This window comes from Staurois parvus, unplaced genomic scaffold (assembly GCF_062004578.1).
Source record: "Staurois parvus isolate SC_StPar_1 unplaced genomic scaffold, SC_StPar_1.0 ptg000530l, whole genome shotgun sequence".
In the NCBI taxonomy this organism is placed as follows: Eukaryota; Metazoa; Chordata; class Amphibia; order Anura; family Ranidae; genus Staurois; species Staurois parvus.
In genome coordinates, this window is record NW_028318326.1 from 1,974,677 (window position 1) to 1,991,125 (window position 16,449).

At 41.0% G+C, this 16,449-nt stretch overlaps 1 protein-coding gene across 2 annotated transcripts in view; it reads left to right on the top strand.

Moving 5' to 3' along the window:
• Nucleotides 1–16,449, top strand: part of PRKRA (protein activator of interferon induced protein kinase EIF2AK2) — a 31,516-nt gene that overhangs the window by 8,200 nt on the left and 6,867 nt on the right. The window contains exons 2-7 of one of the 2 annotated variants that reach the window (XM_089690432.1): nt 4,772–4,893; nt 8,216–8,297; nt 9,095–9,179; nt 9,894–10,011; nt 11,747–11,844; nt 15,570–15,744. In XM_089690432.1, coding sequence (XP_089546558.1) covers nt 4,772–4,893; nt 8,216–8,297; nt 9,095–9,179; nt 9,894–10,011; nt 11,747–11,844; nt 15,570–15,744 — 680 coding nt within the window. The remainder of the gene's footprint in view (nt 1–4,771; nt 4,894–8,215; nt 8,298–9,094; nt 9,180–9,893; nt 10,012–11,746; nt 11,845–15,569; nt 15,745–16,449) is intronic. The other variant, XM_089690431.1, reaches the window with a different exon arrangement.

Sequence of the window (16,449 nt, forward strand, 5' to 3'; positions counted from 1 at the left end):
TGGCCGCCGGCCTGGACACATGGCCTCGGCAGAATAACGTCAGTGCGGCAGGCTCCTTCTGACGTGTTTCGTGCGAAAGCACATTTTCAAAGGGAACCCTTTGAAAACGTGCTTATTATCTGGCTATGGCACTGAGCTTATTTTACGAATACTGCTGACATATATGCCATGATATGTGCCTTACTATTGCTGCTGACATATATGCCATGATATGTGCCTTACTATTGCTGCTGACATATATGCCATGATATGTGCCTTACTATTGCTGCTGACGTATATGCCTATTATTGGCTATGCCACTGAACTGACTTTGCGATTACTGCTGACATATATACCTTGATATATGCCTTGCTATTGGCTGTTACTCATGCCACTGAATTGATTTCATAATACTGCAGTGGGCATCTGATCTATTTTGGTTACTAAGCTGACAACTTAGATCACTGAGCTGTATCTAAGTTTTTGACAACTTAGATCACTGAGCTGTTTTTTTTGGAATTTTATCTATTTTACTGATTGCTTCTGTAGTTAAGCTGCATATTACATATTAAAATACTACACTATCCAAGCACTTTTGTTTGGTGGCCTTTTTTTGAGCCATCTAAGGTGGATGTTTGTCGCTCTGGCTGATCCAGGTGAGAGTGCATAGGAGAAGCTGTCCCCGCATGCTGAGAGGGTCCAAGTTGTGAGGTCTGAAGTGCCTTCCCTGTGTGCAGAGTGTGCCATTGGAGCCCCCTACCCCACCAGTACCCTGATGACCACTAGTACCAGTCTGGATAATTACTATACATGCACAATATATTTGCGCTTCCGCTGAGTGCAAGCACGTTTATTCCCTATCACGGAAATCACAAGCACCATCATCTGATGAATTTCTTCTATGGACTAATAGCCTATTGTTGCGATTTATTATTGCCGTTTTTGCTTTAGCACCACTTATCTCACAAATATAACATTGTGACAATTATCCATTCACTGAATCTCTCGTCCGTAATTGACGACACTTCTAATCACAATATTTAGCACGTTATAGGCGCATAAACCTACCACTTTGTCACTTTATCATTATATTGTATTTCTTAGTGCTGCATTTTTTCATTACATGTTATCTTGAGGATCAAGGGGTTTATCCTTATGCAAGCTGCTGATACACACAGAGCACTCGCTTAATATCTATTTTTAGTTAGAGAAGTCTGGTGACTTCAGCTGAGCACTGGTTAAAGCTTGTAGGAGGAGTTTTCGCTAGGAGGATGCAGAACCCCTGACCTCTGTCTGGACAGTGCTGATTGGCCCTGTGCTGATCACATGCACTCTCCCAAGAACACAAAAAAACCTCTCTAGCAGTACACGCTAAACTGAGCATGTGCAGAAGGGCTTGGTTCAGTCTGTCTTATCTGCATGGACATTTGAACAAGAGGTAGGGCAGAGAAGAAAAGCTCAAACAGCCTTTTTACACAATGCGGAGGATTAACCCCTTAGGTTCCACAGTGAGTATAACCAGCATGATGTACTACATATACAGACTGATTTTACTGTTGTGGGTTTAGTAACTTTAATTTTTCAATAACGGGAGGCAGAGATAGTAATAACAGACAGGTGTTTTAATCCCTCTCCATTCTGTCCAAAACGTAAAAAAAAAAAGTTTTGCCTTTAGTTATACTTAAGATAATAAACCTGTCCTTACAACCACGGTGAGGAGGGAGGTGCTTCAATGTTACGGAAGCATTTTTTCTTCTAAACTTTTCAACTATGATGTTGGTAAGGAGGATTTATAGGAATATATAGATGCTACTTTATTTTCTTTGACTATTGAGTCATTGAACATGAACCTTTTTTTCAAAGAGTTGTGCTAAATGCAAATTGTTAAAAACAAAATTTGGATAGAGTAAGGAAGTGTTATAACCCTTGTCAGTTTTGCCATCTGTGTCCCAAAGAGGGGCTTTTCCTTCAGTTCCTGTCTCCTAGCCAAACAGGAAGTGAGAGGGAATCCCCACATAATGAGGGAATCCTGGGGTATCACCGGAACGAGTGTTTCCATGAAAAGATTTCTCGTCTATTACTGTTCTGGTTTCAGCCCAAAATATGGGTTTTTCTTTTACTTTCATTTTGATGATAACAGTAAACAGGACAAATAGGGTGAATCTCTTTAATGGGAGATATGTATTCTAATCACTCTCCAAATTGCTTTAGTTATGCTTTATGTAATTCTGATCTATCAGGAGCTGTACTTCCAACAAATAGCCTTTCCAAACCTCTGCAATCAAGAATTGGCTTTGTTGGTGTTTATACTGCACCAGGTTTATGGGACCAGTGGTAGCATCAGGAAAAATACATTGCCTTGCTTTAGTGGTATCAGTTACTGAGCTGTCTGGTTATGTGATAAGTTCTGAGTAGGCTGGTAAATATAGGCCAAGTCCCTGAATGTGAATCCTTGAGAACAGCTGTAGTTTATGCAGCAGTGGGAGTGGTAACCTGCTCCGTCAATATCTATTCTCTCATACTCTCATTAAGTCTTGGTCAGGAACAGATAAAACTGAGAATTGCCATGTCTGATAAAGTCAATCCTCCCACTAAGAAAAAAGGTGAGATTTCATTTTTAAACTGGGAAAGTATGCATCATGTGTTGGGTTGGTTGGCTTGTATTCGAAGGTCAAACTGTTAGAATTGCTAATACACACGGTATTGTACATTTTTTTTCCCGTTTTGGCTCTTAAGGCCAGCATTTTCAGTTATTTCTTGCCCGTGTTAGTGTTGGAGTTGCAAAAACAAAACATTTTAGCTGCATTTTGTGCACTTGGTGTTGGAGTCCTTGCTTTAGGGGTGACTTACTAGGCAAATATATTCCGGTATTATGACTGGAGTAAACTTGCCTGTTTTTACTATTTGTGAATGTAGCCTGTTCTTGGAGAGCTGTTGAATGCTTTGTATGTGATCCTTGATCCCCAAATATGTGAATGCAGTTGTCTTAATATAATTTTGTAAGTCAGTGCGGTTTACTTTGTTTGCCAAGGGTAATCACATTCTGGGAACTTTTAATAAAAGGCTTAACAGCCAGGGATAGTGCTGATGTCATTACCCTAAATTTGGCGGTGCTATATCTGGGAAATGACTTGAGTCACTAGGTGGGCAGATCCTGATAGACTAGTTCCCCATCAGACCTGCCTTAGTTTTGATTGAAAATATGACAGTAGGCAGATTTGAAAGCCACTATCGGACTGAAGAGCAGCTATGAATCTGCCCAGTGCTGTGCACTGTCAACAGCAAGGCGGACCTGATGGGGGAACTAGACTTAGTGTTGCTAAACCCACAACAGTAAAATCAGTCTGTACTACAGTAAAGCATGCTTGTTATACTCACTGTGGTACCTAAGGGGTTAATCCTCTGCATTGAGTAAAAGGGCTGTTTTGATCCTGACTTCTCTGATTCTCCCCTTCTTCCACAGTCCCCCTCTTATCTCCTGAGAGACATATAGTGTGGAAACACTGCATATGCTCAGTTTGGTGTGTATTGCTAGAGGTTTTTTTTTTCTTGGGGGGGCGCATGTGATCAGCACAGGGCCAAACCGCACTGTCCAGACAGAGGTTAGGGGTTCTGCATCCTCCTAGAGCAGAATAAAAACCTGCTACAAGCTTTAACGTGCTCTGCTGGACACTAATTGAAGTCACAAGACTGCTCTAACTGCTGATGAGAAAAGGTATTTAGCAGTTTATATTTACTGAAAGAATTGCATTTTCATGTTGTGTGTACTGTGGGAGACCAGATATAGTGAATGCAGGGTCCTGGGTTTAGTAACACTTTAATTTTTGGGGGGGAAACTGGAGCTCCTCTTTAAAAGTCAGCAGCTACAAATACTGTAGCTGCTGACTTAAGATAAGGACACTTACCTGTTCAGGGTTCCAACGATGTCCTCACCCGAGCTGATTCTTCAGTTGGCTTCAGGTACAGACGCCCGCATCTTATGTAAGGGGATCTAGGAGTGAAGCCTTCCGGTTTCCTACTGCACATGCGTGAGCCACGCTGTGCTTTGTAAGTGGTCCCGCAGTCTTCTAGGACCTGTGATGTGTCCAAGAAGGCTGCGGAGGGGCCAAACGTTGTGAATGGAAGTGGGAGCAGGTTCCTGTCAAAACCAGGTACCCAATTTCCCCTCCCCCTCAACCCCAAATGTGACAGTGGAGGGGGGAAGGATGCAAACAAACAAAACTTCCCCTTTTGGGTGAAGTTCTGCTTTAAGTTTTCATCAGGCTCTGGCCCATACATTATAAAACTCATCCATGCACCTGTTAACACAACACATCCCAGTGTTCTCAGTGGTTCTGTGTGAGTATGCTTTCTTTGCAGATGGGTTTCCCAGCAGCTTGTGACATCAGGGCTTAAAACATTAGGATTGAGGCAGCTGCAGCTTTCGTGCACAGAAAGCCTTCACACATTTGAAGTGTCAAGGGTTGCTGAATATCAAACAGCTTCATCCATGGAAAGGGGGGCAAATTAAGCATATCTAGACCCAAAAACAAATGTACTGCATTTTAGCTTACCAGCCCTTAGATGTGGTAGCTGCGTTCATTTTCTTTTTTCAGGTACTTTTATTTTCACCTGGTGCTTCTGCAATTACAACACTTTTGACTTTGTGCTTTTTCCTCCATCTATCTATGGGGAAATCCATGGCTGTCAACTGGCTGTACCTCTGGGCTCTGGTTTATCTACATGACATGATGGATTGATAGTACTAGTAGTTTACACAATAAAGATAAGGTTTTTTTTGCTTGCTTTTCAGCTCACAGGAAGTGACAAGGACACTGCATTTCTGGCAAGCTCATCAGATATATTCTGTACTTGCTGAAAATGTTCTTGGCCTAAAAAGTGGAAAAATAATGGAGCTGCCACATCAAAGGACTGGTAATACATTTTTTTTTTTTTTTTTTGGGGGGGGGGGGGTTAGATGTTCTTTAACTACAAAAAAAGCTACTTCAGTAACTACCAAGTACTTACATTAATGAGGTATTGTAAACTTTCTATGAGTGATGAGGGAGCTGCTTTAATGTAAATGGAAGCATCCATTTTTTGATGACTTTGAGCAGAAGGTAGGCATCGAGAGTTCAGTCGTATATTTCTGTATTGCATTTCTTTTAAGTGGCCTTGGTGTCCTGTGTCTCAGCTGCCGCTGATGAGAGAGTTGATACGGGATGGAAAAATATTCCAAGTGTATCAAGATTCTTGCACCTCTTTGGCTACTACTTATTCTGGCACTGGTTAAAGCAGAAGTATAGCCAAAGCTTTTTTGGCTGTACTTCTATAGATCACAGCAGTGCAGATAGTTCTGCACTCCTGTGACCCCCTTTTTTTCTTTCCTTTTTTTTAAGCTGACGCTGGGCTAAAGCCCACTGTCCTCTGTGTCAGGCTCCTAAAAGATCCTGTCTATATGGTTGGGATCCACCCAGATGCCTGGACTCACAGCTGGCTCAGCCTTTTGGCAAGCCGATGAGAGCCTGAGCCAGCCGCTCCCATCCTCTCCTCAGTCTGGCGCTCCAGTGAGCGCTGCAGGGGCAGAGCAGAGAGCCGGTGATTGGCAATTACCGCTCTCTGCTTGGAGTGGAGGGGAGAACTGTGCTATCTGATCACTCAGTTCGCTTTGCAGAGCTAGTGGGGAACTGATGCTGCATCTGCCCATGTGGATATATATATATTATTTTTTTTTTTCCTGATGCTATTTTTTAAACTCAAGTAGTTGTCTACATTAGTATAGATGAATTGTCTGTAACCTTTTTGTCAACTGATATTATTTATTTATTTTTAAACTTCATATAGTGATTGGTTATTTGATTAAAGTAAAATACAGTTGCTGCACTTGTAGAGTTCTAATGAGGAAAGTGGCAGGATCTGAATTGCTTAAGACATGGTTAACCATTTGGTGTATCTAACCAAAAATGAAACTTTTGTTGCAGAGGAATCCCGAAATCAGATTTTTATCTGAGTGCAGAATTCTGGGAAAATCAGTAAGCCAATTCACACAAGCAGGAAATGGCATTTCCGGGGGTGGGTGGGGGGTGGGGTTAGGACGTTTCATACTTCAATCTGTGTACAGAATGCCTCCAGGTTGCAATATTGCATTGAGTTTTACAGAAAATTATAGCGCTGCACATTGAACAGTAAAGATCATTTTTTAAAAATGTTATATTACAATATACAGTGGGGCAAAAAAGTATTTAGTCAGCCACCAATTGTGCAAGTTCTCCCACTTAAAAAGATGAGAGGCCATGAGATGAAAAAAGATGAGAGGCCATCATAGGTAGACCTCAACTATGAGAGACCAAATGAGAAAAAAAATCCAGATAATCACATTGGCTGATTTGGAAAGAATTTATTTGCAAATTATGGTGGAAAATAAGTATTTGGTCAATATCAAAAGTTCATCTCAATACTTTGTTATATATCCTTTGTTGGCAATGACAGAGGTCAAACGTTTCCTGTAAGTCTTCACAAGGTTGGCACACACTGTTGCTGGTATGTTGGCCCATTCCTCCATACAGATCTCCTCTAGAGCAGTGATGTTTTGGGGCTGTCGCTGGGCAACATGGACTTTCAACTCCCTCCAAAGGTTTTCTATGGGGTTGAGATCTGGAGACTGGCTAGGCCACTCCAGGGCCTTGAAATGGTTCTTACGAAGCCACTCCTTCGTTGCCCGGGCGGTATGTTTGGGATCATTGTCATGTTGGAAGACCCAACCACGTTTCACCTTCAATGCCCTTGCTGATGGAAGGAGGTTTGCACTCAAAATCTCATGATACATGGCCCCATTCATTCTGTCCTGTACATGGATCAGTCGTCCTGGTCCCTTTGCGGAGAAACAGCCCCAAAGCATGATGTTGCCACCCCCATGCTTCACAGTAGGTATGATGTTCTTTGGATGCAACTCAGCATTCTCTCTCCTCCAAACACGACGAGTTGTGTTTCTACCAAACAGATCTATTTTAGTTTCATCTAACCATATGACATTCTCCCAATCCTCTTCTGGATCATCCAAATGCTCTCTAGCAAACTTCAGATGGGCCCGGACATGTACTGGCTTAAGCAGGGGGACACGTCTGGCACTGCAGGATCTGAGTCTCTGGTGGCGTAGTGTGTTACTGATGGTAACCTTTGTTACGTTGGTCCCAGCTCTCTGCAGGTCATTCACTAGGTCCCACCGTGTGGTCCTGGGATTTTTGCTCACCATTCTTGTGATCATTTTGACCCGACGTGGTGAGACCTTGCGTGGAGCCCCAGATCGAGGCCTCTCATCTTTTTAAGTGGGAGAACTTGCACAATTGGTGGCTGACTAAATACTTTTTTGCCCCACTGTAGCGTGTGTTGAATCTGTATATGCTCTTCTTTTTGTTATACCTGTGTTTTTATAGTGCAATTTTAATAAAAAAAAAAAATATATATATATATATATATATATATATATATATATATATATATATATATAATAATTTTTTTTTTTTTCTGCCCTTTCCAAAATCTTCAGGCCAGTTGCATGATGTGCAGGGTCCTCTTGCCCTCTTCTCCAGCATTGGTTGACCCTCAGGCTCCGTTCATACGTAGGCATTGTGCATTGCAGACAGAATCCCACGATCCCAAATCACTTTTCAGACCTGATGAGTCGGTACCACAGTTGTTCATTCATTTACAATGGTACCTAAAACGCTGTGCGATTCTGCTGTGATTGTTACGTGATAAAACCTTGTCACCCAAAAAGGAGCAGGAGCTGTTTGAGCCATTGAAGCACGATTTATTGTGCCAGAATCGCACAGCCATTTAGGTGCCATTAAAAGTGATTGGCACCTGAACAAGCGTGGTTTGACTTGTCAGTTTTGCAGAACTTTTTGGCATCACTGCCAGAATCTCGGCAGTTCTGCCTTCGATACAAAAACGCCTAGATGTGAATGGAGTCTCAGTGAGAGAGTGGCATTGATATAACAATGTCCGCACTGCTTTCTGCAGCATTGTGCTGTTGGTGGTGGGAGCAGTGATGAAGTTTCACTTTGTACTTGGATTTGCAATGGTGGGTTACAGAATGGTATTTGCTACGGCAAGATATTTAGGTTTGGATAGCCCTAGAGAACCAGGAGTGCTATTCGAGGGCTTTTGATAGTGCTGCAACTTTAGTGCTATAGAGGCTATACATTTACTATTGATACTTGAACGTAATATTTTTTTCATCCTTTGTATATTACAGGGGATGGCCCTAGCAAGAAGATTGCAAAACATAAAGCTGCAGAATCCGCTTTGAACATATTAAGAGGAGATGCCACTCTAAAGTGAGATATGATATAACGTACATATTTGCAAGTTTGTCTAACAAAATAAAAATTCTTTATCGCTTGTAAAACAGTCTGTTCTAGCTCTCTGATCTTATGGACCCACTTTTGTGAAGAAGTCAGTAAGGTACTAAATAGCATTGTTAGTCTAAATATATGCAAAACATTGCCTGAAGCAGTTTTATTTCTGTATGCAGTGTTTTTGGAAGTTTCTTGTGCTTCTAATGCTTATGTGACAAGGAATGTGATCCCCAAAGACTTCTGTTATATGACGTGGGGTATACCTGCAACCTTTTTCCCTATCGAAAATAACCCGTATGACCTAAGCTCAAGATAGGGTAAGGGTAACACATTGTAGCAGGTGAATCACAAGCAAAACCCTCAACCTCTGTAAGGTCCCTCAAAATGCACTTTGCTATTACCACTGTCTGTTGGGTCTGGTCTGAGTGCCAATTTGGAGCACACATTTCCAAAGGGGATATATAGCCTCAAGGAGAGAATGGCACGATGAAATGACACTTTATTCAAGCTTCAAGTAAGCTTTGTGTTTTTTGTTTACCAGAGGGCACTGGCCTCAAGAGAGGGTTATGCAAAAGTGATTTAGATGAGTGATAAAGGAATGTCTAGGAAAGGAGGGTCTAGTTCAGTCATCTGTGAGAGTGAGACAGAAAACTGGTAAAACAAATGTGAAGATGTTTACTAACCTCCAGAACCAGTGCCTTTTTCAATATATATAATATACATTATTATTTTTTTTTTAATATCTTGATTTTCACTTTTGCATGTTTGTCAATTAGCTTGCCTATGACAGAACCCATTACACGTGATGTATCCAAGCAAACTGCTACTCAAGCTCAAGAAAATCCTATTGGTTCACTTCAGGTATTGTTTTTCTTAACATACCATTTTTATGAACCTGTACTATATGCATACCAGTACTGCTCTCTGTTTGCTAGCAGGCCCTCCAGAGCACACCTGCACACTGTATCTCTATAAAGTCCTGAAGCTTTAGAATCTAGGCTCCATTGACGTGTGGATTGAGGGAGAAGGTTTGTCAATGATTAGTTCTTCAGAAAAGTTCTAAGGTTCTGTGGATGGCTGTCTAGTACAATTAGTTACACATCTGCACCTTAACGTCCCTGCACTTCTACATGTGTTTTTGTTTTGCCATAGGTTGCCAAAATATTATTTTTGAGTCTGTTCACACCAGATGCAGCAGGGCTGCTCTGGTAGCTATTTGCATTGCAGCCCCAGTGCATAGACAGGGCAAAATGCCTTGCTTCCTATATTGTCAGTTCACGTGACAGCATTCCTGTGGGTTGTACAGAATTTTTTTTTTTTTTTTTACAGAACAGCAGGTTTCATCATGAACCAGTCAAATACTGCCGCGGTGAATACAACTCCTATCAAAATGTCACTGGTGACATTTCAATAAAGTGCTGTGGGAAAAAAAAAACCAAAGACCACAACAGTGGTCGGCATGGCACCGCTCGCTGCTAAGAACAGGCCCTTAATGTTCTGTGAATAAATTTGTCTGTGTGATGAAAGTCCTTGTATACTGAATTTGTTTTTAAAATAAAATCCATCTTTCTATAGGAGCTTTCTGTACAAAAAGGATGGAGACTGCCTGAGTATTTTGTATCGCAGGAAGCAGGACCGGCTCATAAGAGGGAGTTCACCTTGTCCTGTAGAGTGGAAACTTTTGTAGAAACTGGTAAGTTAACTGGACTGAATTTGGACTTGTACCGTTATCACATTTGTATAGCTATACATGTAAAATATTGACATTGGGGGATTTATTCTTCATTAGATCACTGCAGATTTACTGGTGAAATTGTGCAATATAGTTTGTTGTAAGTGAAGTCTTTTTACACCTTTGTCATTGGTGTTCAGTAACTAATACCATGCAGAAATCTTTCATGACTTCTAGTGCAAGTGATGGCCCTCTGTTATAGGAGTCATATAAGATCACTAAACTCAAGCATTTTGGTTACCTAGTGGTCTCTTCATATAGCTTTACGTGATCAATGACCCTTCCAGGCCCTATGAAGCACTGAATCCCAGATTACTCTAAAGGCAATTGCAGCAATTTTATACTTGTCCGTTGAGCATTAAAACCATCCATATGAGAGATGAACCAATAGGATGGCACAAGAGGACTGGTTCAGCACTTTGATTCTATTAAAAAGTGCTCAAACACTTATGTACTGTTTGTCCTGGTTTCATTATCCTTAAAGGTTCTTTGACAATAGGTTCTCTGTAGTTTTCATAGATTTGCTAAAACCTGAAAGATTGCCCAGTATGGAAGTAGAAGAAGGTTCTAAAATGAGAAGCTGTTGAGGTCTCCTAATGCAATAAACCTTTTTCATTGTACGAAAAGCATCTAATATTCTCTTCAACATGCAATTGAGACAGCACAATTAAAGTGGTTGTAACCCTTTGAAATCAAGAATGAACAGAGCAGTATCACTCTAGTGTGTACTAACCTCAATCCAGAGAAGAGTGTGATTTCTGTCTTTATCTTCCTTCTGCTATCTGCATTATTCACTTCTGACAGGTTATCCTGGAAACATAGAATCTCAGGAAATGCCCCATCCCTCCCTTTCCAGCTCGCAGAAGCTGATTGACAGCCTTAACTGTGTTGGTTTCCCTATAAGACTGTGTATGGGGGTGGATGGGTGCTCTTTCCTTCCACTCAGGTCTCAAATTACACTCCGCTGTTTCTGTGCTATGCAGTGTTTGAGATCAAATTCAAGATGTGAAATAGCCTTTCATCTGTGTTTTTTAAAAAAAAGGTTCCATTGAAGAGAGGACTGCAGATAAACGGACTCAACCTATGTATGGGAGGTTTGTTTCATCTCTGTGTAGCTGATTTACTAAAGGCAAATAGACTGTGCAGTTTTCAAGTGCAGTTGCTCCAGAGCTTTGTAAATTAGATAAATCTTCATTTTGCAAAGAATACCCAATCACATGCAAAGAAATAAAAAAAAAAAAAAAACAACATTTTTGTTTGCACGATTGGATGACAGAAGTTAGCAGAGCTTCACCTCATTTTCTAAGCTCTGGAGCAAACTGCATTTGCAAAGTGCACAGTCATTGCCTTGAGTAAATCAACCTCTGTGTGTCACCTGAGGCTTGCCACTTCATTGGGTATATATTCAAGGATTTACAACCACTTTAGTACAGGGTGACGTGAGGAAGATTGTTTAATGTAATGTTTGTGTTTTCATATGTATGACCGTTAGCTTTTGGTGTTCCCAAAATTTATTTCGGTATGTCATTAATTTGTAGATACATTATGCTACGGATTAGTAACCTGGTAGCACGAATATATTTAAATATTTTATGTGATGGTCTCTGGACTCTGATCTCAGGGAAAGGGTTGCCATTGATGCAGTTGGCATGCAGTGCCACCATTAAATACATTTGATTTATTCTTTTCTTTGCAGGTTCAGGCACATCAAAGAAAGTGGCTAAGAGGATAGCAGCAGAGAAGTTATTGGCTAAACTGCGAAGCATTCCCACTGATAATCTCAATATCTCATTGGTAGGTGTGACAATATATGGTAAGCTGAAATATCCTGTACATTCGAAAGAAAAAAAAAAATCAAAAGGAAACAGTTGGTATACATTGACCAGGGAACCTTTCTGTCCTAATATATAAAAGTGCCAGGTCTTCAGACATGAACTTTTGCTGGAGAGCTGCTTCAGCACATATTAATGCAAAGTTCCACAACTCACTGTGAGTTGGAGTGGTTCATGGCAGAGGCCTCTCAACAAACTTGGATATTGGCTATTGGATATTTGTGTATGTTCTGCCATAAGAGAAATCCCTTTGCTTCCATTATATTTCATACAAATCAATTCAAGTTTCAGATTTAAAGTGGCACTAAACCTCCAGCCTCCTTGTAACGTCCTCCCATGAGCTACAGAATCTGTCCCCCTCATCCTTCTGTATGTTTAAATGAGCAGTGCTCTTTAGTTGTGGTTGCTCTGTGCAGTGCTTTGTGTACTGCAGATTCCTGGACATAGTCTATACTTTGTCCATCTTGGGAGCAAGCAAGTGAGGGTGGCTATGTACCTACATACATTGGCACTGGAAAACGAACGCAGCAACCCTCTAACAAGATAAGATCACAGCAGCAAAAAAACAAATCTCTTGCTCAGAGCAAATTAGGTATTTTTGAGTTAGTAATACATACATACATATATAGAATTTTTGTTTAAAACAAGACTTTAGTGTCACTTTGAGTGAAAATAGATCAGATCAGCCATGCATAATGAAATGAATTGGCCCTAACTTCTCGAAAGACTTGTGCTCGATGAGGAATCCAACTAGGAGATCACTAAAGGAAACCTATCATTGCAGATTATCAATGACCGCTTCCATTAATTGCTTCAAAAATGGTAGCTGACTGTCCTTCTGAAAGGTACTTCAGATATTGTCTGAACAAGTATTGACATGAAGTAATTCCCTAACCAAAAGTGTTATTAAACCTACAACAGTAAAATCAGTCTGTGTATGCAGTAGAAGTATACATGTTATACTCCCTGTGGAACCTAAGTGGTTATTCCTCCGCATTGTGTATATGGATGTTTGAACCTGTGTTCTCGGAGCCTCCCCTTCTTCCATTGTCCCCAATCCATCTGCTGATAGAACAAAGCCTTGGGAGCAAGCTGCACATGCCCAGTTTGGTGTGTATCACTAGGGTGTTTTTCTTGGGAGTGCATGTGATCAGCACTGTCCAGACAGAGGGTCAGGGGTTATGCAGCCTCATAGTATAACCAGAGGAGAATGAAAACTCCCCTTACCAGCTTTAACCAGTACTCTGATGGACACTGATAGAAGTCACAAGACTGCTCTAACTACTGGTGAGAAAATGTATTTAGCAGTTTTTATTTGCTAAAATAATTGCATTTTCATGTTCTGTGTACTGTGGGAGACCAGACATAGTGAATGCAGGGTCCTGGGTTTAGTAACACTTTAAGTTTGCATCTGCCAGCAATGAACATAATTTTTAGATAAAGGGTATCCTTCAAGTTGTATCCCTAAGCTGTGGGGCTCATTTTTAGATAGCTTTAGGGCTCGTTCACACTAGGCTGTTTTGCCAACGCTTGCCAAACGCCCCTATAGCGTTTGGCAAGCGTTGGTCCGGCGTTTGCGGAGCGTTATTAACGTTCCGCAAACGCCGCATGCGCGGTTTAGCGGAGGATGCTAGGCGTTTGCTAAGCGTTAATAACGCCCCACAAACGCCTATAATGCAGTTTGAGTGGTGTTACCGCTCCGCAAACGCCCCGCAACCGCGTCGCAACCGCACCGCAAACGCCGGCCGGGCGTTTGCGGAGCAGCACCATGGACAAGAATAGGAGGCTTCAAAGCCTCCTGACTCTTCCAGAGGCGTCCGTTTTGACGCAACGCGACGCAAACGCTCCCGTTAGGACAGCACCATGTGCTGTAATGTGCAGAATTGGCAGAGGCGTTTGGGAAGCGGTAAAAACGCTTACCAAACGCCTCTCTGCCGCCTGCACACAACGCTAGTGTGAACGTAGCCTTACTCTGCATTCTACAATGCAAACTAACAAAAAAAAAACAATGGCATCAGAGAACCTTTTATACTTGCATGCATTGTTGTGATAAAATCTAACTTGCTGTATGTTGGATACATTGTGGAATTGGTTATAGTGTACACACCTTTTTTTTTTTTTTAACCTTTTTACCCCTGAGGGCCATTGAAGTTTTCATGCTCAAGGAACCCCGCTAAAAAGTATTATACTTACAGCTCGTTACTTCAGTATGATCATTAGTTTGAAGAATGTTTATTTTAAATAAAAAGAATAACGTGGAGTACCTAGGGTATTTGCCACTCAAAGATAATTCTGTTGCCAAAATAATGCAGCAGTGAATCCTTCATTGGTAGTTAGTGGAAATATTTAATTTCTGTTTGGATTGGGGGAGGGCATATATATCTAGCAGCTAATAATTAGTTGGGTAGTCTTGTCTTCATTATACAATACTTTGACCACTCGTTCCCAAGGCCAAATCACTTTGCTGTCTGGGTGTATTGTCCATTAATGGTAAATCCAGCTCTGTAGTAGTCGTGCTAGCATGTAAAATATCACCATGCTAGGAAATGCAGGGTATTTTATGCAGTTAGAGCCCACACAGCTAAGATTGCTTTGAGGCTTAGATTGAAGAGAACCTATTACTGAGCTTTCTGATAAAGGTTGAGTCACTGCTCTGTGCTCTGATGACTCAAGCCTAACTGAAGTTAAAAATAAAAGATAATCAGGTACAGTCCTCCTTTTTTTGTGGAAGAGACAGTTTTTTAGCATATATACTCGGTCTATTCCTGCACCTGTAAAATACAGAGAATTAAGCCAGGTGGCAAGGCCCAATAATAGACCTAGGGAAAGATATTGATAGACGGAGTGTCAAGGGGACCTACCTACATTGAAGGGCACACTACCGGCATACTTACACATTATAGTAATACTTCCAGGGACCTAGATTTAGTTTGGACTAAAAGACTTCTTTCAGTACAGCTGAAATTATCATGCTTTACATATGAAAATGAGCAAAGAATGCCATCTACTAGATAGACTGAATGATGTGCAGTATTTTCATATCTACCTAAGAATTTTAAATTGGCAATTTTTAAGCCTGGACCATAATATTTAAAAAGTACAAAAACCTTTGTACATATGCTTGAACATGCTTAAGTGTAACAACATAAGGCTATAGGCTCTCCGGGGACTCTCCCTCCTCATTGGCTGAGACCGCAGTGGGAGACTTTGCTTTCATTCACTGCCAGTGAGCCAATGAGGGAAGAGATGGGATAGGGCCGAGCCGTAGCTTTGTGTGAATGGACACGCAGCGCAGCGGCTTGGGAGTGAGCCTGCTTGGGTGCCCCCATAGCAAGCTGCTTGCTCTGGGGCCACATGGCAGGAGAAAGGGTCCAGGAGCTCCAGCAAGGGACCTGAGGAGGATTGAGGCTGCTCTGTGAAAAACCATTGCACAGACCAAGTAAGTATAACATGTTTGTTTTTTAATTAATTTATTAATTTTTTTAAAGTGCCTTTTAATAAATAATTTAAGTGTTCTTTTTAAACAGGAACCAACATAGGTCTCACATATGAAGAGGTTTTGCAAAGCATTCTGGTTGTCCGCTTTTATTTTCTAGCTTTGGAAAATTGGGTATGGGTTCTGTGATGAGCACCTTGTAAGCAAAGACTGGAGTGTAAAAAAATTGTTGAATATTTTGATCATTACAGAAAAAGGGGATTGTAAATAACACTGGTTGTACCTGGGACAAGCTGAAGAATTCACCTGGAGAAAAAATAAACATGCTGAAAAGAAGCCCACTAAGTATTCCTAACACAGATTATGTGAAGATGTTGACAGAGGTGGCAGAAGAGCAAGACATCCGTGTGTCCTACTTGGATATTGGTAAGTGTTTTATACATGGTGTATGAACATCTCATTTTCTTAATGAACGCACCATTTGGTTTAGTGCCAAGTTCCAAAGATACATCTACATGTAAGCCATTTGCTTGTGAATATTTGACATGTCAATGTTTACCGTTCATGTTCTAAATCACTATTTTTGGTTGCAGGCAGTTTTGTTATGTATTCTGGAATACATTATAGCTTTAGATTCCCAGACTAAATTACGTTCTAGCAGCTTGGTCTATGTAGTGTTCCCCTTCTTCAACAGCTTATTATTGCTTTGAATGAACCTGTCAAATATTTAAATATGAGGTCCTGCTGATTACCTTTGCTGGTCTGAAAACAGTCTTCAGTGTGCCTTTTTGCAACTAGTTTTTGTTACTAGGGACCCTGGATTTCAAGACTAATATCTATCAACTGCCTTTCCCCAGTTCAGTGACAGGGCCCTCTATTGGCCATTGAGGTAGGATAGTAGATAGCAGGGCTTGGCTGTAAAGTCTGAGAAGTAAGGCCTTTGGTATCAAAGTTTTGGAGGTGTACAGAGGATTTTCCAGTTTACAAACCCAGTAAAATGTATCTTGTATCTTTTAGCAAAAGCTTAACATTTTGAAGTAAACATAGTGGACTACATGCCAATGTTTAAATGGCCTGTGATGTTCAATTTCCCTATGTGCTGCTGCAAGTAAAAATTCACCGGACATTAAA